General features: G+C 41.7%; 1 protein-coding gene across 2 annotated transcripts in view; it reads right to left on the bottom strand.

The window, feature by feature from the left end:
* ripor1 (RHO family interacting cell polarization regulator 1) overlaps positions 1-26,728 on the bottom strand; it is a 62,158-nt gene that overhangs the window by 12,749 nt on the left and 22,681 nt on the right. Inside the window, exons 7-18 of one of the 2 annotated variants that reach the window (XM_080003055.1) lie at positions 26,211-26,360; positions 25,616-25,679; positions 25,034-25,077; positions 24,155-24,280; positions 22,825-22,973; positions 21,968-22,100; positions 12,791-12,916; positions 12,382-12,548; positions 11,095-11,755; positions 8,873-9,012; positions 7,322-7,430; positions 6,870-7,005 (exon numbers count right to left, since the gene is read on the bottom strand). In XM_080003055.1, coding sequence (XP_079859181.1) covers positions 6,870-7,005; positions 7,322-7,430; positions 8,873-9,012; positions 11,095-11,755; positions 12,382-12,548; positions 12,791-12,916; positions 21,968-22,100; positions 22,825-22,973; positions 24,155-24,280; positions 25,034-25,077; positions 25,616-25,679; positions 26,211-26,360 — 2,005 coding nt within the window. The remainder of the gene's footprint in view (positions 1-6,869; positions 7,006-7,321; positions 7,431-8,872; positions 9,013-11,094; positions 11,756-12,381; positions 12,549-12,790; positions 12,917-21,967; positions 22,101-22,824; positions 22,974-24,154; positions 24,281-25,033; positions 25,078-25,615; positions 25,680-26,210; positions 26,361-26,728) is intronic. The other variant, XM_080003056.1, reaches the window with a different exon arrangement.

The raw sequence follows: 26,728 nt of genomic DNA, 5'->3' as shown, positions 1-26,728 counted from the left end.
AATCAGTCCAAATGAAACAATGATACAAATAAGGTCATATTATGTACTCACAGTGTGATCCACGAATGAAACAAACAAATCTGGCCATGCCATAAAACGTAACATACGACATAAATTTGCCAAAGGACAATAGTTATTTTGCACATTGCACCTACACGATGACTGTGGTTCGGATAAACACGGTTCTACCATATCACATTCAGCACGGTTATATGCACTCCATATCCTGATTAAGCTCAATCGTCGGGTTAAGGTAATATGATTGTATGATTGCTTTTTTACACTCCTTGTAAAAAGAGTTTACATGGAGTGGCATACACTACTCACAAAAAGTTAGGGATATTCAGCTTTCGGGTGAAATTTCAGGATGAACCTAAAATGCACTATAATCTTTACAGGTGAACTTAATTTGACCTTCTCTAAACTTTTGAATGCACATGTCCAACTGTTCAATGTTTCAGTACTTTTTGCACAACTTGCTGTTCTCTAACAAGGAGCTGAACGACAAAATTCACAACAGGTGTTTGATCCATGAATCGACCAATACATTTCCTGGTTCAATAAGAATTGGTATTTAAACAGTCATCTTCATCATGCTGTTCACATTTTGACATCATGAGACCAAGACGACACCTAACAATTGATCGACAGTACCTCGCCATTGCGAGGCTTCAAACAGGATGTTCTCAGAGGGAAGTGGCCACTGAGCTTAGAGTGTCACAGAGTGTCATCAGCAGGTTGCAACAGAGATACAGAGACACTGGAAGAGTCACTGGATGTCCTTTGGCCACATCCCACACTGATGACCGCTTCATTGTGAACAGTGCCCTGAGGAACTGGATGATGAATGCCACTCAACTCCAGGCACATTTAAGGGAGGTGAGAGGCACCCAAGTGTCATGTCAGACCATTCGAAACCATTTACATCAGCGTGGTCTGTGTGCTAGACGACCTGCAAGGGTACCTGACCACACCACCAGGCACAGGCATCATCGTCTTGCACGGGCCAGGGAGCATTTACGCTGGAAGAGGGACCAGTGGGCCTCAGTGCTGTTCTCTGATGAAAGTCGATTCATCAGATGATGGCCTCCAACGATGTGGAGACGTCAAGGAGAGCGCTACACATCAGCCACTGTTGTCACCAGACGAGTCTTTGGTGGTGGTGGTGTTACAGTGTGGGCAGGTGTGTCTAGTCAATACAGAACTTCCCTACACTTTGTGAATGGTACAGTGACAAGCCCATACTACCTGAATAACATCATTAATCCAGTCATTGTGCCCCTGCATGAACAACACAGGCCTAAGTTCATCTTCATGGAAGACAATGCTCCAGCTCATCGAGGTCGCATCATTAGGGAACGGCTGCTGGAGACTGGGGTGCCTCAAATGGAGTGGCCTGCACTTTCTCCAGACCTGAATCCCATAGAAAACCTATGGGATCAGCTGAGTCGCCCTGTAGAGGCTCGTAACTCTGTACCCCAGAACCTCAATGACCTGAGGGCCACCCTTCAAGAAGAGTGGGGTGCCATGCCTCAGCAGACAATAAGTCGACTTGTGAACAGCATGAGACGTCGTTGTCAAGCTGTAATTGATGCTCAAGGGCACATGACAAGTTGAGACATTGACATTTTTTGTTGTGGTAAACCCACCACTGTTGTTGGCTTTTGTTTCAAAGTATTTGAGATGAGGAAATCACCATTGCATGCTTCTACTTAAATGCCCTACTTTCATGATATAATATCACTGTAGCGTGAACTTTTTACATTTTCCATAAATTTCACCCGAAAGTTGGGTTATTGACAGTGGAGTCCCACTTTGAGAGGCGTATTGGAACCCTGCAGGTGGCCGCCAGGCTCTCCTCCCGCTGATAAATTCACTCCAATCCGGCGCAACCCGGATTTTCTTGTTAAACAGACCAATAATCTCCAGGTCTTGTTTAAGACAAGTTATAACTCATCTGGCGCACATTTCTGAAAACAATTTGCTTATATCGGTATAATATTGGTGGTCACAGTTTCCTGCTATTCCTTCAATTACAGCAGTCTCTAAAAGTAAAAATCAAATCAACGACATACATACTTACATACTTACAACCACCTCCGATGATTGAACATCTTACTCATATAGGTCATTTATAATAATATAATATAATAATAATAATAATAAGATAATCTCACCATACCCCTATGGCTACATTTATTAATAGAATATATCTCAATGGAATAACTATTGGCAATATCCAAAAACAAGGTTGATAAATTTAATGAAATATGGGCTACTTTTATCACTGACATAACTCCATCAATTAATACTTGAGTCTTCTTAAGACTGAGCCTGTCCGGGTGTCCCCATGTGGTCTCCTTCGGTAGGGGGAGGACTCCTGTTGTTCCACCGGGCTGCCTGGGTACCTGTTCTCTGGCGCTCTCGGTGTGCGGGGTGCTTGTTGCTTGGGGCCCGTTGCCCTCTGTTCTGTGGTCTGCATGCACAACGGCCGGGGGCTGGTCATGGGCCTAAAGCTGCCCAGCATGGCAGAGACGCATGGCGGGCCGCTCTGCGCCATGGCTTGTCGCTGTGGGTTGGGGTCTCTGGGTATGGGGGTTGGGTGTGCTGAGGCACGGTCAGGTCCGGGAGTGGGGGTCCACATGGCCGCTGTCCGGCCTGCTGCACCCCTGCATTGATCTGGTTGTGCTTCGCCTATATCTCCCAGTGCCAAAACTCATACTCAGTTCATACACTGAACAATGGGTCTCGGGTTTGCGGGACAGGTGGGGTGCGAACTATGTGTGTAGGGATGTGGCGGAGGGCTGTGATCTTGCCCGTCACCCTCCTGCCCCGACATACTTCTCCTCCGTCCTGAAATTTTAATATCAATCAAATTAGCTTTGAACACATACACTCGCATACAAATCTTACTGCCTTCCGGGGCCCCTGGGGGGTCTGCTTGCTGTCATGGGTGTGGGTTGGGGTGCAGGGGGGGGTTGACATCTGGCCGGTTGTGAAGGGGCGGGCCTCGCCCTTGCGTGGGACGCACGTCGGTGTGGGGCTCGCACTGGCTCGCCTGCGGGGCAGGCAGTCTGGGCGGGGTGTCAGGCTGTTGCCGCGGGACCTGGCCTGCGGTCCGTGCCTGGCGTCCATGGCCCCGGTTCTGCGCCTGCGGCTGCGTCTTGTGGCCTGCACATGGGGGTGGGTTTTATGTGTGTGCCTCAGAGGTGCAGGCTCTCCTCGCATGCTGCGGCACTGGGTTTATGGGGCAGGCCTGGGTGTTGCACCGTGGGCTTCTGGCTTCTCTCGTGGCTGGAGGATCTTCTGTGGCTGCAGGGCAGGGTGCTCAGGGTTTTTCTGCAGCCATAGGGTGTCTGTAAGGACGCGGACCTAAGGGGTGGCTTCAGGGCCTTTTCTGCTGTTTGGAGCTGCTACGATATACATCGTGTTCCAAATTATTATGCAAATTATATTTTTCTCAGATTTTCCTAAATAGTTGATGCAAATGGCAGTCAGTATAATTTTCAAGTCATCAGCCGTTAGGGTATAATTCGAATGTTATTGAAAAAACCTCCCAATGATAACAGTATTTTTTTCAAAAATAAAAAACTCAAAATGCACTGTTCCAAATTATTATGCACAACAGAATTTCAAAACATTTTATAGGTTGTAATGAACTAAAAATGGTCATTTGTTGAATTTACAGCATTAGGTCACATTTACTGAAATCAAAAGCTATTTCAATCAAAAACATCTTAACAGGCCAAGTTACATGTTAACATAGGACCCTTCTTTGATAACACCTTCACAATTCTTCCATCCATTGAACTTGTGAGTTTTTGGAGAGATTCTGCTTGAATTTCTTTGCAGGATGTCAGAATAGCCTCCCAGAGCTGCTGTTTTGATGTGAACTGCCTCCCACCCTTATAGTTCCTTTGCTTTAGGATGCTCCACAGGTTCTCAATAGGGTTGAGGTCAGGGGAGGACGGGGGCCACACCATGAGCTTCTCTCCTTTTATGCCCATAGCAGCCAATGACACAGAGGTATTCTTTGCAGCATGAGATGGTGCATTGTTGTGCATGAAGATGATTTTGCTACCATGGAAGAAAGTGGTCAGTCAGAAACTCTATATACTTTGTCGAGGTCATTTTTTGTGTGTTATCACCGGGTGTGTTGCATTACATTTCACTGCATATATGTATCTATATGTATGTGATGAATAAACCTCTTGAATCTTGAATCTTTTCACACCTTCAGGGACCCTAAAGGGGCCTACCAGCTCTCTCCCCATGATTCCGGCCCAAAACATGACTCTGCCACCTCCTTGCTGATGTCGCAGCTTTGTTGGGACATGGTGGCCATCCACCAACCATCCACTACTCCATCCATCTGGACCATCCAGGTTTGCACTGCACTCATCAGTAAACAAGACTGTTTGAAAATTTGTCTTCATGTATTTTGCGTGCACGCATGCACACACACACACACACACACACACACACACACACACACACACACACACACACACACACACACACACACACACACACACACACACACACACACACACACACACACACACACACACACTTACAGACGGGCAGTCTCATCACAGGCACACACATCCCTCTCTTTTTTCTCCCTCATTTACTGCCATAACTATGACAGGAAGAGGCCACATGCCGAAGTGCTGTTCCACTTTTCCTGAACTCAATTAACTGTGTTGTCTATACATGTTGTCTTCTAATGTTTCTATGTTCATGTTTTTCCATGTACATGTTGTTTGGTTCTATGTTTATTTGTCTCACCCGTGGTGATTGTCCCCCTCTTGGAGTAGTGATTAGTTGTTTATAGACCGAAACATGGTAAGATAGTTCCCCAAGCAGGGGGATTGGTGGTGGTTCTGTGTAACAAAAAGCTGTGCCCTTGTCATCCTACAGGTCATCCACAGGACAGAGTTATTGCAACCTTTCCTGATGATTACAGAATGAATAAAGAGTTCCATTGCAGGTTGAGAAATTGAACTCTATTTGCAGATGAACTCTGTCCTATATGCAATGGCATACAAATACTCAGTGTAGTATGCCCAGCATGCTGACAGCACAGGTAAAACAAACAAAAAAAGATAATAATAATAATAATACTAATAAAAATAATAATAATACTAATAAAAATAATAATATAAATCGGGTTATTTTGATCATTCAATAATAATAAAGTAATTATAATAATATCTAACATATTGCAATTCTAATATTGTAATATAAAATATAATCTGATAGCTCTGAACATTGAGATATAGTGCCGGTTTCAGGCTGAAGAGTTTTAGAGAGAGATTTAGAGAGATTTATAGAAAGATTACAGAAGATTTTGATTTATTTTGTTTCCTTATTTAGGTACTTCTACGGAAAATGAAAAACACAAACATAACTAAAAGCATACTTGTACAAAGTCTGCGTAATGTCCAATTGAGTGGTACATGTGAACAGAGCAGATAATGGTCTGGATCATTCACAGAGAGTGAGTGGGCGTGTTTATGACGTCTCTATCATGCGGCAGTTATTTACCTTCGTGCGGATCTTCATGCACGGAGTGTAGCTGCTTCGTACATTTTTCTGCTTTCTTTATTATTCCTTTCCACTCTCTCACTTATGTTATGTCCAAATATGGAGTATCAACGGCGAAAAAAATAAATGTAGCCTCGTCCGCCCTCTTGGGTGTGCTGTAATACTCTGCAGCATCATTGCGTCATGTCCTGCCTCCTGCATGTTCTGCGCAGGCTCCGCCCCTCGTCTAAAGCCAACAGAATATTTCCAGGTTGTGTAAACGCATCTGACACAGACAATCTCCTGTTGTGTGCTACATGTGTGAAAGTTCTAGGACTTTATTCTGTAAAAACTGGAATTTTTGAGTAAATACTCTTTACTTCTAAATAATAAATCCTGCCCTTCTGTAAGAGGGTTGAAAAAATACACAGATCATATCCTGGTTAAGGTGTTTACATGCCACAAAAAATCAAATGATGAGCAGAAATCCAGGTTTGTTAATCGGGTCGTGTTTTCGCGTATTTTGAGTTTAACTTGATTAAGATAATCCGGGTAAGGTGTTCATATGGCTTTTCGGAATATTGCCATAACCTGATTGTGATCGGTTTATAAGTGCATGTAACGGCACTGAGTAACTAATCAATTATTAAAGGAGCAATAGACAACTCTTTTACTTATCATTATGAAGTTAATGTTGATTGCACAGTGTAATGGCTATAGAATAATGACCATCTGCATTTAGATTGGTTCCCTATAAGGCTCGATATCACTGCATTCATTTATGAACTCCTGGACAAATTATATATTTACGGCAGTGCGTCACAGGAAGTGCGTCAACCGATATGTAAGCCAATACCGGTGGAACAATCTATTCCAGGTAGATCATAAGCCCTTAAATATAAAAACAACTAATTGAAATTGGTTGAGAAATGTAAATGTTATAGTGCTTTTCATCCAGAAAAACTAAAAGCTATCCAGAAAAGCTCCCATGTTAACTTGTATTTGTTTACAGGCCAGTCTTGTCCGTTCCAATATGGCGGCAACGTTGACGTATCGCATCAAATAGCCAAAGTTGTCAATGCGGTGTCCATGTATATACAGTATGTCTATGATTGCCCAACCAACTAAACTAAACTTGCGAGAATTTCAATGCACCTCTTCAGTTAACAAGCTTCTTTCTTCTCACTTATTTCCAAACTGGTGTTGATCATTTCCACGGAGCGCTAAGAGGAAAATGTAAAGCGATCTAGTTGTCTTTGCCACAGCAACGACAAAAGTTGTCTATTGCACCTTTGATTTCAATGATTTTGTGCATGGCAAGTGAAGTCTCTTTAATCTACCTTGGGCAGGTTGCGTCAATGTCCCGGGGTTCTCCTTGGTGACACGGCGCACAATCTCCAGGACTCTTGCCTCTATAAGCAGTCTGTCTAAGGCGTACATCTCGCCACAACGCAGGGGACCAAATACTCCCAGTCGCTAGAGGGAGAAAAGATTCAGAACTAGACTGAATGAACAAGAATATAATGGGAAACTCCGGCCTTATTTAAGTAGAGTGTGTAATCAAATTTAAAGTTTAAGGTTTCTAAGAAATGCAAGTTACGCTCAGAGTAAACTCAATTGAACTCTAAGTCCCTTCTTTTAATTCTACAACTGACAGTTATCCCCAAACATTGTCAATATATAGCTATGAATGTTGATAAGGTAAAGCAGCTTGACTTTGAAAAACTAAAAAACATTTTATTTTATTGTTTTCATTTTTTTTTTTTTGCGCACACAAGTTCTGTTCCCTCACCAGGAGCTGTGAGCTGCAGTTTGTGAGATGGGCCACCAGGGCGCAGTCCAATATAGCACAGCCGGTGGTGAGAAAGGCAGGGGTGTCCCAGTCTCTTTCCTGCTGAGTTCTGGACACAAACGGAATGTTTCAGCAACAAACTGGAAGTTTTTTTATATTTTTATTAATTTAACCTTAATTGAACGAGCTGAGTCTCATTGAGATTAAAAACGCCCTTTTCAAAAGAGATTTGCCCAAGAAAGCAGCATAAAACAAGATTATGGAGACAACACAACACAAAAACGACAGTAAGCACTCATAAAAGCATACAGGAACCTCCAGTGAAAGCATTATACAACTACAACAAAATCAAACAAAGTCATAATTAAAAAAAAAACCCCAAAAAAACAATCAAACATCACGATGAGAGATTAACATAACACTCAAAAAAAAAAAAATAAAGTCCCCAAAAAAAAAAAAATATAAGCTTGACTTTACTGAAAGTAACTCGCACGTGACTCAATACGAACTATATTTAGTTATACTAAAATTATTTTTAATGTGAGTATAACTTTCCAGTACTCCTACCCACCCATGTCCTGACAGATATGTTACTAGTGCAGGTGATATAAGGGTGTGCAGTTTTCCGAGGCTATGCCGTGATGTGTTATGTCTTCTCAATGAACAAGATGACGAAATAAAGCACTTGTGTAAACAAAAAAACAGGTCACCTCCTTTCAAGTATTAGTTAAATGGTTCTGGTACAAACAGAACTTATGTGTTTTCACCAGTTGGTGGGAGCAAACAAAGTGCTGCTCATGGATTTGCCAAAATGACCGAGATGCACTGAAAAGCAAATCTGCCAGTTCCAGCCCTTGATTGGTCCTGAAGATTTTTCAGAGCTGACCATCAAATACATGCTAGTTACACTAGCCATCACCGTTTGAACATTGGCGGTGTTAGGAGGAAACGGATGGCGAGTGACTGTGGCCAAACAAAAGCTGATTTGCGAGGTGCAAATTCATAAAACTCTGAAACTTTTCACCCCATGTAATTTCAAACTCTGTTTCCTCGTCGAGATCTGTTTCCCACTTGTCTGTCAGGGCCCGTTCCCCCTGTTATAATGGGCAAGTTTAGGGATATCAGGCTGAAACTCACAGGGCTTACCAGTTGTGGGGAAACAAGTCTGCAGTAAGCATTTGACAGATGCGTTGTCAGATTGTAATTGAACACAGGGGGAACAGTATCTGACAGTAAAATTCCCTAGGGAGGTGGTTTTAAGATAAAGATAAATTAATCAGATATTTTTGTGAACACGCGCTTCCATCACCGTTTGAACATTGGCGGTGTTAGGAGGAAACGGATGGCGAGTGACTGTGGCCAAACAAAAGCTGATTTGCGAGGTGCAAATCCATAAAACTCTGAAACTTTTCACCCCATGTAATGTATCAAGATTGTCTGAGCTTTCTGTTTTTGAAAAGGAGACCTGTTTTTTAAAGACTTTTTAAGACAGTTAATGTTATTAACAACAATACATGGTTTCCTTTGGAATGTTATTTCTCCACTACTAACCTGCCATTCTTCATCTTCCTCAAACCATCTGCCTCTTCGTAATCCTCCTCTAAATCAGAAGTGTCGAGGAAGTCAAAGCTCCCCAGTGCTGTTTCCACGGTGAGGCTGACAACACTAGTGGAACGGCTGTGCCTACCGCCCTGCGCGCACATAGACATAACAATAGATCAGTAGTCAGACCACAAGCAGTCGGGAGTAATGCAGAAAGGCAGTCAGGTAGAAAGGCACAAATTTTCTCAGTACATACTAAAACAAAACTAAAAAACTAGTAACACTGATTTTCTTTATATTTTTGTGCATTTTAAACCAGAGAAAAAAAAATCAACCCAACCTGAAAATCAAACCAACTCAACCTTGGAGTGAGGGGCATCATGCCCATTCAAGCTGGGGGGGGCACGTGCCCCACCAGATTTTTGATATCTGGATTTTTTATTATTTTATTATATTTTATTACTATAATTTTTTTATAATATAAAGTCAAACGCATTGTTATAATTATGTAATAGATCATACCTCAAAAAGTCACATACCCCTTATAATAGTAATCAATAGCATATCCCTATGCTATTGATTTCTTCCAAAAGTTGCAGGATGAAATCGGTTGGCACACAGTTTGGAAAATTGCCAAGTTGCCTTACAAATACGTGACTTTAGGTTCTAAAAGTAGTTCAAAACCATGGTACATGTGATGAAATAAGTAATAATCTATACAAAAGGAATGTTGTTCACCGTTAATGGTACACACCACCATGTTGCAGACCGCTCAGACCCGTGGTCAACCAAACTTCTCCGTGCATAAAAGCTCAGTCAGATATGACAGAGAGGGAAAGTAGAATGTTTCCCCAGTTTCTAATTTGAAATACTGAAATGAAGAGAACTTATGGATTGAGAAATTGAGGAGACGTGCATCATGCTTGCACACGCTCCGGCTCCGCTGCCCATCGCTCCTAGTCACTCCCTCCCTCTGCAGAGCTTGGGTGTGCAAAATCGATGCACACTGAACTGTATTTTTTCCTGGTTCACTGTAGTTCAAAATCACATTATACGTGTTAAAATAAATAATAGTCTATACAAAGGGAAAGTTGTTCACTGTTAACGGTGTGCGCCACCATGTTGCCATGAAGTGGCAGAATTCGCATGACGCCCCTGCTCGGAGTCATACAGGGCTGAGTGACATTTCTATGACTGATATATTTATGTTTGATTTAAAAAAATGCAGTAAAATACATTTGAAATATATGTTCATTTCTATATAATACTTTTGGAGCTACATCCATGCTCTATGATATAATAAATGTAGCCAATATGGTACTCAATTTCACAGGAAAATGCGCCTGACATGTAATGTGGAATATCTGCACTTTGACCAATAATGCAGCCATCAGTTTTGAAATGACAGCAAGAAAGATTCTTTATTCTTCATTTAGTAGCTAAATGTGAAATATACTGTAAATTTGGTGGCTAAATTACTGGATCCACAATAATAATTAAAAGGAAAAAAAGGAAGAAGAGTTTGAACTTATGAAGAAGTTGTAGCCATCACATACAACTGAGCTACATTACTGGTTCTCAATCTTCTCATGATTTGGCTGGAAATAAAACTTTCTAACAAACAAACATTATCTTCAAAGGTGCAGCAGGACTCGTGGGCTTCCTCTTTGGTGCCACAGTTCCATAGCTCTCTGCATGATGCCGTTGACGAGAATAATTGTATTGTATGACGGCCAGGGTGGGACAGGAATGTCCGCACCCATCTCTGCCAAGAGGAAACAGCACGTTAAGATAAGAGGCCTCTGCGCATGCTGTTCCAGTAACTGTGATTGCGAGGGAGCCATCTTCACTGCATGTCAGTTTCATAAAAAGTTACGGGAAGGCCAGCTCATGCCACATCTGTGAGTTCACGTCATCTCGTTCAGTTTTCAATATTTGAAACTTAAAAATAAGAAAGCGCAGAAGTCATTCTTTCCAACAGACATGGAAGAGATAATACTAAATTCTAAAACGTTGCTCTAAAAAACAAACTTTGAGGAGGGGATATATTTTTGAAAAACCCCATAGATCACCATAGGAACTTTGCTCATCAATTTGCCAATATTTCCAAATGAAAATACAACAAATTCATTTGCGCACAAGAAATTAATTATTGGGGGTTTTGAAAACTTTTTGAGTGCCTACCGTGCAGCCAAGTACAACTCACTTGATACCCTCCTACAGTATCTCACCTTGAGTGTCACCTGCAGGAGCCTCAGCTCTTGCTCCAGGTGCTGCAGCTCAGGGAACTGCCCCCTGTAGTCATCCAACGAGGAGACCACTGCCTCCAGGGCCTCTTCCACACCTCTGTCCATGACCACAGGATGTTCTGCTCCCAACTCTGGCTTTTCCTCAACTTTCTCCTCTGGCTCCACCAGCACCCTGTGCGCCACGTAGGCCACGTCCTCTGTGCTTTGCGGGAGGGTGTCGGAATGCCACAACCCCAGCAGGTTGGGATCAACGGACATATCGGTGGAGTTACCGTCCATGGTCATACACTCATCCTCCTCTACGTGATTGGAGCTGTCACTCACTGTCGCGCGTTCTCCCTCGAAGACGGCAACCCCCCATGATGGTGCGGCGGTTTCCGGGGATGCAGCACTCAGGTGTGCTGGTTCAGGCGTCCTGACAGCGGGAAGCTCCATTAGAATGTCATTGACGGATATGCCCGACACCAAGGACATCACCTCTGCAGAGGTTACTCCGTCCGCGCTGCCCTCACTGATGTGGCTGAGGGAGCGCTCGTAGGAGCGAGAGCCCAGTCCGTTGGAGACCGAGTGCAGGGACTGTGCGCCGACCTCGTCTTCCTCACTTCCAACCGTAGATGTGATGGTTGGCCCGTCGTCTTCCTCCCTGTCAATAACCAACGATAAATGTAAAAAATAGGAATTAAAATGCGGACATTTTTCCTTCATTACACTTTTCCCTCGCTATTATTCAGAGAATAATAGCGAGGCAGATGAGCTGGTGGATTGTTCAGTCGCTCAGTGGACTTCAAAAGTCTTTCGAGAACGAGTCTGAAGAAATGGTTTTATTTCATTGTAGTGGACATGCCAGCTTGGACAGTCATATACCTCTCTTTTTTATAAATACCTGTTGAAAGGGACACTCTGGGAAATTCAGATTTGGAAAAGCTCAATATAAATTTCCTCCCAGTTCTTCGATAGCGACAGGCTGTATTCCACCAGTGTTAGCTAAATGCAAGGCTACAGAACAAAACAACTTATCTAGTGTTTAATACTTGTAAACGAGGGAGGTGTCCTTTGATCAACAGCGAAATTAATATTGCACATTTCACTTCAACACAAAAGGATTTCAAGAGCAAGACAGTAAACAAACAGCAAACAGTAAGCTGATGTAGAAGAACACATCTGGTTGCGTTTGCCTGACTATGGATCACAAGCAAGCACCCTATTGTATGTACAAAGACATGATGAAGAAATGAGAAACAAACAGACGGAAATAGAAAAGGAACTGACCTTTGGGCCTCTCCTTCATACTGTGTCATCGCTTCGTCGGTGGCAAGCGCATCGTGGGCGGATTTTGGAGTTGAAGAAGCGGAGCCTTTGGGGCAGAAGGTGACATCTATCTGTGGAGTACCACTTCCTGTCGCTACGGGGTGCTGCTCTGGAGTGACCACCGCTGGCTGGGGATAAAACCCAAGATGACACTGACTTACTAATTCAATTCACTCTCTATCTACTATATCCTTTTCAACACTAGATGTGGCTATGAGGCTAAGTTAATATATGATGAAACCTATGTGGATGGATTGAGGGATTTTGTGGTACTTTGGAAACCATTAACAGAACCAATGTTTGAGGGACAGAGAGAAAGAGGGAGCAGAGAGAGAGGGGAATCAATCTCAATCAGGGTCCACTAGGTCACCTTGTCGGATGTGGAGTTGCGTTGTCCTCCCACAGATAACTGAGGGCTGAAGGAATCATCCGACGATTCAGAGGAATTAGACCAAGCCGTTCCGTTTTCTAACTCGTCGTGGCGACGAAGCATGTTCTGTAAGATGGACATGAAAAGGAAGATTTACAAGCCTGGATTGAGGACATCTAAGTGATACCCATAGAACTCACAAGACAGGCAATCAAATGTGACATCAGCCTTGGCCAAATATGCCTTTAATGTTAAGTGTTTTCTGGACATTTCTAGAATTAATTTCCTTGAAATGAAAAAAGGCATTTCACATAATCAACGCTGTTACAATGCATGTTGATGTTTTTATCTTATTGGTTGCAAAATTAACACTTTACAGAAATGGATATACCAAGTTCCATTAAGGGAAAACATACGTAGGTAAAAACCTAGCTGAAAAAAAAAGCCTTTGACATTGATTATTTTATTAATATTCGGGAAATGACAACATCCAACTTACAAACTTGCAAAGAGTCAGGACACATTGAAAGTGAGGATTCAGGCTATACCACTTGGCAGAAGAGGAGGTCCAGTCTCTAATCCCCTAATCCCTTGATCTTTGTCTAATTGTCTAATGTTTATAATTTTGTTTTTTGGTAAATTTTTTGTAATACAGGTACTCCTCACTTAACAATCGAGTTCCGTTCCTAGGAGCAGGTCATTAAGCAAATTGGTCGATAAGTGAGGACCCGTGTTATTTCACAGAAAGGGGCCGTGGTGAATGCAAACACTAGTGTAGTGAATACTGACAGACTGCAGGAACGAGACTGAGACTGAGAATGGTGATGAGATGAGATGCTTGACGCTGAGATGCCGCGCATGCAGCACGCATGCCGCGGTATTCAAGATTCAAGATTAATTATTGTACGCAAGCGGTATTGTACAATACAGACTGGTCAGAGAGCTGATTCTAAGTCCGAATGGTCGTGAAACGGGTAGGTCGTTAAGTGAGGAGTACCTGTATATAGCTATGGGTTAAGTGCCAAAATAGGTTAGGTTAAAGAGGCATTCAATCAAAATGTAGCTAAAAATGCATTTTAAAAATCGAATTGGAAAAACTGAATTACTGAATTGACTTTTTGTACACTGATGAGTTGCTAGCGCCAGCTGCCAGGGCTGCAGCCCCCCCTAGTGCTGGCTGCAGCCCCTGCAACTTGTACTCTGCAATAATGCTTAAACTTAAAAAAAATTAAAAGAAAAATTAAAGATTTTCAACTGTTTTAGCATTAAGGGTAGAATGTGTTAAAATGGGCGTCCATGTGTGTAGGATCCAAAATCGGTGGATGAGTCCCTTGGATCTGATGCACGGACACATTCACAGATTATTGTTCTCCAAATAATGAAGATGAAAAGGGGGGAAAACAAGAAACTCCGCCATTGGAAAGAAAAGGGGAGGAGCGCTTTACATCCCACCGTCCCCTCTGTCCGAGACTTTGAATGTCCTGACTTGGTTCCTTGACAGGCTGTGAGGGATGCGATTGATGCAGAGATGCGGAGATGCATTGCACAGTGGATTTAAAACCTGTTGAGTTTGAAACGTGTGTTCGCCTTCCATCCAAACTGATGGGAATCTGGACCGGGGGATGGACAGCACTGGAGATCTGACTCCGGTCTGACTCTCTGCTGCCGCAAAGGTGCTGCATGTGAACACTAAAATGAGTAAAAAAAAAAAATTTCTTCTGCGTCTTGTACACCCGTTCACTAACGCTAACGTTAGCTAGCCAGAGTGCTTGGTGGATGAGTAGCTAGCTAAGCTACTAGAGACCATTTCATGGAATCCTGTTTGCCGCAACGAGAACACCGTCAAGTTAGTTAACGTTACCAACGGCGGTAGCTACATGGTAAAGAGATGAGATTTTTCTTTCAGTCCATAAGCTTGTGAGCTGTATGTAATATGTGGCATTCCCCTGCCAGGTGTGATGTACTGAATGTAGTCTGTAGAGATATGTCTGATGTAAATATCACATTTCCTTACACTTCATTAATTTGCTTTTACAGTATGAGAGCACCTCTACAAGCTGCCACAGAAAATCATCTTGCACCTAGCCCAGCAAGCAGGCCAGCAGACCGCATGCTCCTGCTCCTCTCTCTCTCTCTCTCTCTCTCTCTCTCTCTCTCTCTCTCTCTATATATATATATATTTATTTATTTATTTTTTGTTCATGAATTCAAATTTTAATTTGACTTATAACGTGATTGTTGGTTCTAGAGTTGCTCTTCTCACCAATCACCTAAAACCATTTTTTGGAGTTTTTGTATATAGTTTGTGTGACGTTTTCAATAAATCTTTCAAAACTAAAAACATTTCTGACATTTCTTGCATTGCTCACTGTCCCCACTCCCACTAGCCCACAGCCTCATTTCTCTGTCTGACAGTCTGACAGAGAGAGGGCCCAGCCTGCTGCAGATCGACACCTCTAATAGTCCCCACCAGAGGGTCATGAATTTTCAGATCATTAGCTAATGGCTCCTCTCACACCGTGGGTCAACTGAAACAAAGTTGTGAACAGTTTTTATAAAACCTTGTTTTTACCTATTCAGATTTGATAAACTATTTTGACTTCATTTTATACCCAAGACCTTGATGAACAACTTTTGGGTTGACAAAACAGTTTGTCAATATATTCTAGTGTGTGCTACGACAACATTTCTGGCATACATAAACATGCTCTTTATATCCTGTGTGTTTTAGATCTATCTAAAAGCTGCATAATGATACTGACCAACCTATTGATGGCATATCAATGTAGCTGTGATTTTCCTTCAAATAGATATATCAACCACTTTGGAGTAAGAGTGTGTTAAGTTGATTATATTTAGATAAATATCAGACTACACCAAAATCACAACGCTTCTCTGAATTCAGCTTGTACTTAAGAGGGTTAATATCAATACCCCAATACCTCCTTATCCATCACCACAAAGTGACGGGCTTCATAGAAATGCATCCATCAAGCGATGAAAGGCATCAACCAGTCTGGATCTCCTTGCCTAAATCTCCATTTGACAGTAATTGATGGATTGGTTGTGTAGCGGGTACAACCCGGTTTGTTTCTGAGCCACTAAGTGACTTTCCACAGACATTGGGATACCGCCAAACTGTCTCCAATTTGGCCCCTCTCCCTTGGAATCCCACAGGGGGTATGAACCCCTCACTGAGCTCACAGGATCTGTAACACTTTTCTGCATTACCAAACAATAAAGATGCCAATTGGGATGGAGCGAAGGCAGACGGATAGATGACCAAATGGCTCTGTTTTGTGTCTCAACCGAGAGTGAATAAACAAACCCCTTCTCTCTTCCCTTTCTTTCACATATAGCCTGCATAGCCCAGGTGAACCAATGTCAAATCAGTCAGTAATTGAAGTAACATTATCTCTACGGATGTTTCTATGAACAATGACCCAACTCCCATCGTTGTAAGATGCAAAACAACAAAGTTACAATACCATATAAATGTAATAATTCTCATATTGCCAGGCTGCCATCTAGTGGCCAACGGATAGAAATCACGGTAAGATAAGATAAGATAAGATAAGATAAACCTTTATTAGTCCCACACGGGGAAATTTACATCATTCCAGCAACAAAAGGGGGACAGCAGAAAATAAAGAGCATATCAAGTACACACTATAAACAATATAAAATATATGGATACATGCAAAAAAAATATCACCATAAATAGGAACCAGATAGTAATAAGTGTATTGCCCATATCTTGACACATTGCACATCAGGGATTGCACTTCCTTTTTTTTTAATATAAAAAAACTGCACTTGGATTCTTTCACAGTCTCCTCTCCACTTAGCCCTAGCCTGTGTCTTACAACCTTTTTGTCTTACTTATGGTAACAGTGACAAACACACCCCTGCTCGAAGTTGCCACACAACAGCCACGCAGTCTTCCTAGACAAAGGTATGTTTCCAATGAATTCCCATTATTGTATCGGCGGTGTGTGTGTGTGTGTGTGTGTGTGTGTGTGTGTGTGTGTGTGTGTGTGTGTGTGTGTGTGTGTGTGTGTGTGGATGTGTGTGTGTGTGTGGTCTACTGGCTGCACTGTTGGTTATACAGTCTGACAGCCGCAGGAAGGAAGGACCTGCGATAGCGCTCCTTCCCACACTTTGGGTGAAGTAGCCTATCGCTGAAGGAGCTCTCCAGTGCCTTCAGAGTCTCATGCATGGGGTGGGATTCATTCTCCATCATGGATGACAGCTTAGCCATCATCCTCCTTTCTACCACCACTGGGTCCAGGGGGCCCCCCAGGACAGAGCCGGCCTTCTTGATCAGGCCACCAAGATTACAATGTTCATTGTGTATTTTCAGGCTAGAGATGATGACTTTGTGCCATTTATTAGTAGGGTTGAAATTATGTTTTAATAGTGAGTAATTAGAAATCGTCTAAACAGTAAATTAGTCACAAATTTATGTTCCTGATGGAAAGGTTTTAAAAGATGACCAATGTCTGAATCATATGCTTTTTATTTCTTAATATTTTTGTATGTGAGACATTATCACAAGATTATATGTTTTAACACCATTAATTGGTTTGAGCCCAGCGATTTATGGAGTTATGTGACTTTTTTGTGTAAAGTTAAATTACATTTACTAGTCAGGGAATTATCAGCAGCCAGTTAAAAGAGGAAGCACACAAAAACTCAGCCTCCTCTGCCATTTTGAGAAGGGGAAGCAGGCAAACTCTTCCTCCCCTGTCGAGTGTTTAAAAGATGCCATCGGCCATGTAACCGCTAGGCTGGACCTCAGACCCAGAGCTTGAGGGAACTCTTATTTCTATTTTACATTTTTCCATGTCTTTTCTTTATGTCTTTGTTTTTCGTGAAAGTTTGTGGCAATTTAAATTTTAATTGAACAAGCCTGCTTAAGCTACCCAACTAAAGAATTGTGTTTTCTTATCTTCTTTTTTTTGTTTTGTATCACTTAACCTTACGCTTTTTGCAACATACATTTTTTTTTGCTTTCAACCTATCCAGCTACTCACGGGCGATACAGCCCCCTCGAAGTGAAGTCGCCACACCCCGCCGCAGGCTGCAGCCAGAACCTTGTCTGTGTGGTAACCATCCCGGTTCACCTGGGAAGCAACCACTGGACACACACACTGCGCAACCGGTAATTAGGCAAGCGGTTGCAGTGGACACAACGCTGCCTACACACTGTGTAGGCAGCGTTGTTTCAGTGGAAACTCTGTACCTCTGACTCGCCGAACAGTCAGACAAAGGCTTCCAACGTACTCCATGATAAGGGTTGATGTCAAATTGAATTAATTCCCCTTTTAGAGAAGTGAGAGAGAACTTTTAGAGAACTGCCCTTAGTGTGTGCCTCATTTTATTATTTTGATTTAAGAGTCACATAACTTCCTATCTCACTATTGTCGCTAAGTTTAATTTTTCATTTTAGTTTTAATTTTATTCAATTACTTAGCATGATAAAATAAATCTCATTTATTAGAAAGAAGTTTGTCTGTTCGTGTAGAAATTTAAGACAGAGGTCAATATATTGGACCAAGAACTCCAATCCTTAAGAGACTGATCAATTATAGTTCATTTGGTTTATTTACTGTTCTCCCAGCTGGGACTGGTGCCCCGTGAATAAAAGTCATTTAATATGATCATTTAATAGTTTAATAAATTATATAATGCCACATAAATTGATACCCTTTTTAACGAGTGCAATTTCAATTTCTAACGTAGCTAAACATGCTACAGTTGATTAGATTGATTGTCAGTCTTGTTGGTTTTGGGAAAACAAAAAACTTGAGTAACTTGAAACTCAAGTTGCTGAGTCAAAGACATTAAGCTTTTTTTATACAAATGATTTAGCGATGGATAATGCTTGGTTCCCATTTTCACCTTCGGTGCCAGATTGAACCCCTTTATTATCATATAAAAAGGGCCCCTTGAGTCATTCTTGGTTACTCACTCACACGATGAAAGACACAATTCTAGTAAAGAGCACACCAAGGATCAATGGGAGACGAGGGAAGGACAGGGGATTATCAGTAGAAATGGTCATGTTTCAACAATCTTGCATAATTGTTAGGCTTAAGCATAGGCTTAAATGTTTGCCCAGTCCCACTGGACTGCATTTAAAGATGATCTATTATGCTCCTTGAGTAATTAGCATTAAATGAACACAAGTTAATGTCGGTATTTTAGGTCCCTAAAACATGTTTGTTTGTTTTTTGCAAAAAAAAACAAAAAAACACTCAGATCACACATTCTAGTCATTCTAAAATGCCAGGGGAAAGATAAAATAAATCAAATAAATACATCTACCATAAAAACACAATTTTTATTGGTTTTGTTGGAGAAACGCACAGTGGATTGGGCGGCGCAGACTACAGTCAACCTACCACATACTTTTTTGGGGGGGAAAGAAACACACAACAGAATTGTTTTTTAAATACAGTGGTACCTTGAGTTACGAGTGCACTAACATACGAGTTTTCCGAGTTACGAGCCGTCGTTCCGTCGATTTTTTGTATTGATTTGCGAGCAAAAATTTCAGTTACGAGGAGTGAGCTCCAGGTGCTGCTGCTAGTTGGCGTGGCGAGCGAATGCGGCCAGCATCCCGCGTCTCACTCCTTCACTTCACTTGGTTACCTGAGCTTGGAACATCGCTTTTGTGTTTTGTGCTAGCGTTTTGTGCTTTTTGTGCAGTTATTTTGCCAATTTTTTGCCAAGTGCTGAGAAGAAGCGGATGATGTCCATTGACTTAAAGCACCAAATCATAGAAAAACATGAGCGAGGTGTGAGTGTGATGGAATTGGCGAGGCAGTACGAGCGTAGTACTTCTACGATAGGTACCATACTGAAGCAGAGGGAGATGATAAAGGGTATTACGCCAGCCAAGGGTGTTAAAATAATTTCTAAGCTGCGGACCGCTGTCCATGAAAAGATGGAGAATCTGCTGTTGGTGTGGTTGACAGAGAGCAGCTCGCAGGAGATAGCGTGACGGAGGGTATCATCTGCGAGAAGGCAAAAATGATCTACACATTCTCTTTTATTGTGTTTTATTATGTTTTTATACAATATTTGTTATTCATAATTACATTTTCCTTATTTAAAAACACGTAACAGAAAAAAAGTGGGGTGGTTTTTTGGGGGCTGGAACGGATTAATTGCATTTCAATTAATTTCAATGGGGAAAATTGATTTGCTATCCGAGCAGATTGAATTACGAGCTCTGTCACGGAACGAATTGAACTCGTAAGTCCAAGTACCACTGTACTTACATTTCCAAAGCCTGCAGTTTTTAGTCTTTCTTTTAAAAGATTTGTGCTGGTCTGTAAGCCAACAACAGAGCACTTTCCATGCTTAGTTCTTAGCTTTGACGCTAGCAGGCCCGATAGCGCTCCAGTCGTGGGTGTTGCTCAGATGGAGGGCGGTTCTAATTCTTCTGAAGCCCTGGATGATGTAAATCAGGGCTGCAAAGCTGAACGGCATGATTTATGATGTTTTCTGATGTTCACAAAAAACTCACTGGGTTGTCTTATTTTACAGTTTGTGTGTTAGTAGGCCCATCAGAGACCCAAATGTATGTGCACAAGCACTGAAAAAGTGACTTTTCATAATAGGTCCCCATTAAGCGCAGTGAGAAGTTGCAGCAGAGTCGTTTTTTTCTATGTTTCATTTCTGTGAAGCGAAGCGAAGTGAGGTTGTGCATGAACAGTTTGTGATGGTAACCAACATTTAAATTATGCTTGGGTTGAAGCTTGGTGATCCTGTTGTTAAATGCAACTTGTTCTTGAGAAAGGTTGAGAGACTGGCCAGACATTTTGTCATGAACATGAATTGCTTTAGGGATTTACTAGGGACACAGATGTGTATGGAAAAAATGTATTTTTCTTTGCAAAAACTAAAAACTCCAAATTATAAAGCAAACAATGTATGTGCATGTCTATTCAAGTGCACCTAAAAGTGATGGTTGGACAGATTGGACGGAAGGAAAAAGCACTTTCTGGTGGTTCTGACTGGCTGACTGGCTCGCACAAAGTTGCCCATTTATTTTGTGTCAATAATTGTCAGCACACATTAATAAACAATCTCTAGATTTGTGAGTCCACAGCTTTTGAACTTGACACCGATAGAGATATTCAATCTCACAGAATACCCACACAAGATTAAGTCTCTTAATGTGGCTTGCAGTTTTATTTTGTGCCATTCAAGTCAATTGACTGACCAGTCAATGTGAAGTACAAATTTCTCCAAGAATCACAAAATCACTATATTAGCTACTCGATAGTTGCCATGCAATAGTAGCTTTGACTGGATATGACTTTTCTAATGTTAGTTCTAAGTCATGTGACCTTAAGAGGTCTTGAGGGTTCTACTCAAACATACACTCTAACAGTAGGTGGTTCTAAGTAGGTTTTTGGAGTGTGCTCTATTGTTTCTAAGTGGTTCTATACAGTGGAGAGTTCCATACTACTACAACCTCTAGGGGAAAGGGTAGAGGGGATCTGTGTTCTGTTTTCCCTTTCCCTCATAACTTACTGCAGTGGATGGCCTCGCCGGGGAGTTGTCGCTACAGGAGCAACTATGGCCCAGAGTGTCTGTGAACACGTCCAGCAGAGCCCAGCGCTGCCTGCTAGGGAGGCTTCGCGGCAGGGACTGCTCATTAGCAGAGTCAGAGTGCATTAGGATGAAGGGGGCAAACACGACAGAGAAAGGAAGGGTTTGTGCTCGATAATAATGTCATTATGGTGTGCTTAATATCTATGCCATGTACAGGCCACTTCACCCCACTTACATGACAAACGGGGTCGATAACTGGTCATTTTACAGACAACCTAATACATAGTTTGCAAAAGCAATGCAAGTCTATGGATCCAGTCAAAAAACCAAAACGTCCTTATGGCTTTAAGAGGATTGAAGACGCATGTCTGCTTTTATCTACATGGTTTAGAAAGGAAGAAATATCAACAAAACTTCCAAAATGTAAGCAACAGGATGCTTGCTGAAAAAGATTATATCTCACTGCTCCTTCAAATGGCCTAGTATGATTTCATGGCATGTCTCAAAGCTACATCTAGACTGTTGGGTAGCTCTGCTGTAATAAAACGTATGTGCCGTATACTTTACATGTGGAAGGGCTTTTCTGTTGGTTGCACAAGGACTCACATAGAATGCCTGTTCCCGTAGTGATGGCGTGTCAGGCGGGCTCTGGTTGAAGACCGTGGAGAACCTCTTGTTGACAGTGGGGGCTTTGTTGACAGTACTTGCTGCAGAGGTCTGGTCGTCCTTATCAAATGGACTGTTGAAGGGACGTGATCAGAGGAGAGGACATTCAGAGAGGGAGCGGAGAATGGCGTTTAGTTCACAGTTAACTAAAAGGGTAGATGAGTAACTAAATATTAACTAATAGTTACTAGTAGTAACTCAATCAATCAACTGCATAAGCGAATAGCACGAGCAAAACAAGACCAACCTCTGTGTTGGCCTTGTAAAAACTATAAATCATTTTTGGTACATCAGATGTTAGATTCTCTTCACCAAAAAAGAACAAGATTCTCACACCCATGTAGAGTGACCCGTGCATAGAAGAACAAATGGAAGTTGTCAAAACATAAAAAAAACAACCTGAAATGAAGATATGCTTGTTTAATGAAGCAACTTTTCTGTCAAATGTCCTTTAATCGAATTGAATGTGTGCAGAAGTCTCTTCACCATCCACTCCTTTACTTACTCACAGGCTCTCCCCTATTTTGAGCTAAACGGGTAGCCGTACAATCTCAGTTAGCTCTGATGAACCGTCAAAACAGTTAGCCGAAAATCACGTCACAGTAGACTGAGGAGATTATTCTCGGGGCCATTGGCAGAATTTAGCAATCTTTCTCATTAGAGGAAGTCTTATGATTCAATTCACTAACAGAAATATTGCTTGATGCAGCTACAACACAGGAGATGTTCACCACTGTAGAAGGATATCATTTCAATGAAAGACCAACTGAACAAATGGCAGATGGGGCAGGACTCACCTCCATGTGACCTCGAGGCTGAGTTTGATCGTCCCCAGGTCGTTAATATCCACGGCCACGGTCTGGGGAAGTGCCGCAAACAAGTCTTTGGTCTCGCACGACACACTCCCTACCACCACATGATTGGCCAAGCTTTTCAGCTCTGTCACCTAGAGGACACCAGAAAAGCAGAACATTGAGAATGAGACCGTTTATCTGCGAATAAACTTCTATACTGTAAGTTGACACATTCTGCATTTAAAAAAGAGTCCCTGGGAGAACATATCCAAGTGCTCCCGCAAAGAAGTTCCTCAGTACGATTTGTACTGTTTAGATTTGCTCATTACCCTCTTACTGGGATTCCCCAAACCGTTTCAAACCAGTAACCGTAGAAACCCCCATCTCTCTCACCTCAACACACCTTAAACAACGTTTAAAAATGTAAAGCATGCAACCCTTCAAGTAAAGACCTGCATAATGAAATAGTAATTCCTTCAACTTCATGTAACAAGTTTAATATCGCCATTTAGGAAGGGAAACATCAAATTTGCTCTGATACTGATTCCTGTGTCCTAAACATCAAGTATTGTCCGATACAGAGCAGCAATCTGATGCTTTGTTGAATACGGAACAGTATAGATTTATAAATTTAGATTTAGACCCTCAAAAGAGCATGACTTGCATGTTATCCATGAAATCCATTTAATCCAAATAATAATATAGCGGTATCAGATTTTGTATTCGGGGTATTCTCTGATTTGGATACCCGGATTTAACCAGCTATCAGTACAAATACAAATTAAAGAAGTTTTAATCTGTACTGTTTGTGAATCTGAATTTTCCTTTTATTTTGAAACACCATTTCCAACTGCCGTGCATGGATATCATGACCTCATATCCCAAACGTCCCACACCATCCATCATACATCATGATGTACCCAGGTCAAATTTAATCAAAATATCAGATTGTCACTTCCTACATTCAACCTTTCTACATCTTAGCATATAACAAAATCATTGTGGACTACTTCACTACTAGTTTTGAGAAAAATGATTAGAATTAGAATAGTTAAAATCTCAAATTATGTTTGGGTCGTGACAAAGCTTAGACCAGTTGGGAACCACCATCGGCCCCCTGCCTTTTTGCAAATTTAACAGCGAATGAATTCTCCCAATAACCAGCCAATTGCAGGGGAGGGGAGAAGCTAAGGAACCCAAATTTCCTGTACCTTTGTCTAGAAACCCCTGCAGGCTCACAGCCATACCACGAGAACTCAAATTCTTTGTTTGGTGTAGAAAGTAGCCGAGCAGTCTTTGATAACAAAAAATGACACCAAAGAAAGAGAGTCACCTTAATAGAGAGGAACTCTGTAATGAGGGGTAAAAACACCATCTCTTCGCTGTCCCAGACCTGTTTGGCATTGATCTCCATCCTTCCCTTCAGTTTCCATCTCTGGCGACCGTACTTCATAAATATCTGAGAGAGACATGTGCACACGCAAACACATACACATGTTTCAAGGTCAAATTGCAAGGTAATGTATGTAATAATTCATCAGTTCCACACAGAATAGCAGCCCTTGTTCATCAGAAAAAGCTCACATTTCACCCTGAAAGTGAGAATTCAGTAAAGAGTTATTCAATATTCAGATTCTTGGTTTGTTTGATTCTGGTGTAATGCAGAACAATGGACTAGAGTCAGAAGAGTCAGTTGGCTCTGAGTTGTGAGGGGAATTCTCATTTGATTCTAATACATAATCATACATTTTGGTGAAATGCAAACTGTGAATCAGTTGCATTCAATATGAATTATGCCAAATCCCTTTGCCTATTTTGCCTTGGACTTTCATTTGGATCAAGCAGGCATAAGCGCCATCTAGTGGATTTGATTCCCTGCTGTTGGACAGGGACATCTTTTGCTGCAAATCAATGCAAAAACTTTAATGAAGAACAAAGACACAAAATAAATTAAAACAATAATTATTTTCATTTCAATACAATTTGATAACCTTTCAATGTGTTTCATTTCAACTTTAGTCCACAGAAAAGGTTTAGAAATCTCTAGAAAATGTTTTTTAGTAATATTCTATTCCTTGTATTTTCAGTTTTCCTTAACAAAAAGAACCTCAATGCACTCTTCACCAAAGAATATTATGGCCAAATTTTTGATGTGTGCATATAGATGTTTATATGTGAAATAGACAAACTGACTTGAGAAAGAGAGACCGACCTCATATTGGTCCCCTGCGCACAACCTGGCAAATCCTGCCAGACCTGCAAGACACAAAGTCAAAAATCAGTGTACGTTACAAAACACCATCATAAATCACAACAGTGCCAAGAGCAGAACGCAGGCCTCGCAATAAAGACACACTAGCATGTTACATCCATCATATACTGGGATGGCCTGTGGTGCAACATGTGCCAGTCATGCGATCACCAACACTGAACTGCGACCAAAACCAGGAAGATAATGTATCAAAATGTAACTTTTGTTTGTACGTTGTTTTAGAAGTGTACTAGAGCTGTGCTATGCTTCTGGAACATGAGCCAGGGAATTGTACCAAAAGCCGCCCCAAGCGGAACAACAAATGTGAAACTACACAAGAAGAGCAGAGGAATGTGGGAATGAAATGAAGGAAGATAGTCCCTTTGGTTGGCTTTTTGGGTGGGGACAAAGTTTAAGAAGAGAAAAAAAAGGGATTTTTATCGAAGAGCATAAGAAGAACTTAGTCACCCACCCTTCGTCTTGTTTTGTCTTAGGTTAAACTTATGAAGGAAAATTTCACATTTTTTTGCAGTGCATTCCCACCTTTCATCCTAACATGAAACTCTCCCAGCTGGTTCTCCAACTCGCTTTCCAGTACACACATGTTCTAAAGAAAGAAGAGAGGGGGAGAGAGAGAGAGAGAGAGAGAGAGAGAGAGAGAGAGAGAGAGAGAGAGAGAGAGAGAGAGAGACAGTTATGTAGAGAGGGGGAGATAGAGAATATGTTATGCATATATTCATATGTTGTCTGCAATGTATCCCCACCCAACACAAACACACACACACACACACACACACGCACATACACACACACAGACACACACACACACACACACACACACACACACACACACACACACACACACACACACACACACACACACACACACACACACACACACACACACACACATATACTGTATATATAAAAACATGTATGCTCTCTCACACGCAATGACTTTCATCAGTTATACCTGTCATACATCAAGCTCACTGAATTTGCTTGAGTTGAAAAGACCCTTATTCCATTTAAAAAGAAACAAGTTGGCGTAAATTGTCTCTCAACACTGACACTATTTGCTTTCTCCCCTCTTCCAACCCCATGCCCTGTATACACCACCCGCCCTAACCCTCCTCACCTCTGTGTACTCCTTGTATCCTTTGTTGGCTTCTGACAGGCTCTCCCTGGCCTCTTTGCTGCTGGGCGAGGCGTTAAAGGCCTTAACCATCTTGTTTGCCCCATCGCGGAGCCTCCGCTGCCGGCAGTAGGCCTCATACAGCTCCTCGATCTTTATGAGGGGAGACAGCGGACAAAACACAAAGCACACAAGAAGATGACTTATTTTGTGCATCGAGTATACAAAAACGTAGAGTGAACATCATAACGGGGACACACAAGTACCCTTTTTTTTGGGTACTAACTCTTGGGTCCATTCTGGAGTAGCAAAGATTGAATATTGGTCCAAAATGTCAGTTACAATAAGAGTGAGTTCACACATGTTGAAGGCCTTGTGTGTTTGTTGTTTTTAGTCATTGACTTATATACTTTGATTTTGAAATAAAAACACTCGATTTGGAGGGCCGAGTTTCTCACATACGTGCATGAATACATGCAGACACATACAAATCTGTACACGAAGCCCTACTTTTGCTTTGT

The sequence above is a fragment of the Zeus faber genome, assembly GCF_960531495.2.
Source record: "Zeus faber genome assembly, chromosome: 6".
NCBI classification, from domain to species: domain Eukaryota; kingdom Metazoa; phylum Chordata; class Actinopteri; order Zeiformes; family Zeidae; genus Zeus; species Zeus faber.
This window is presented reverse-complemented; position numbering and strand designations above follow the sequence as displayed.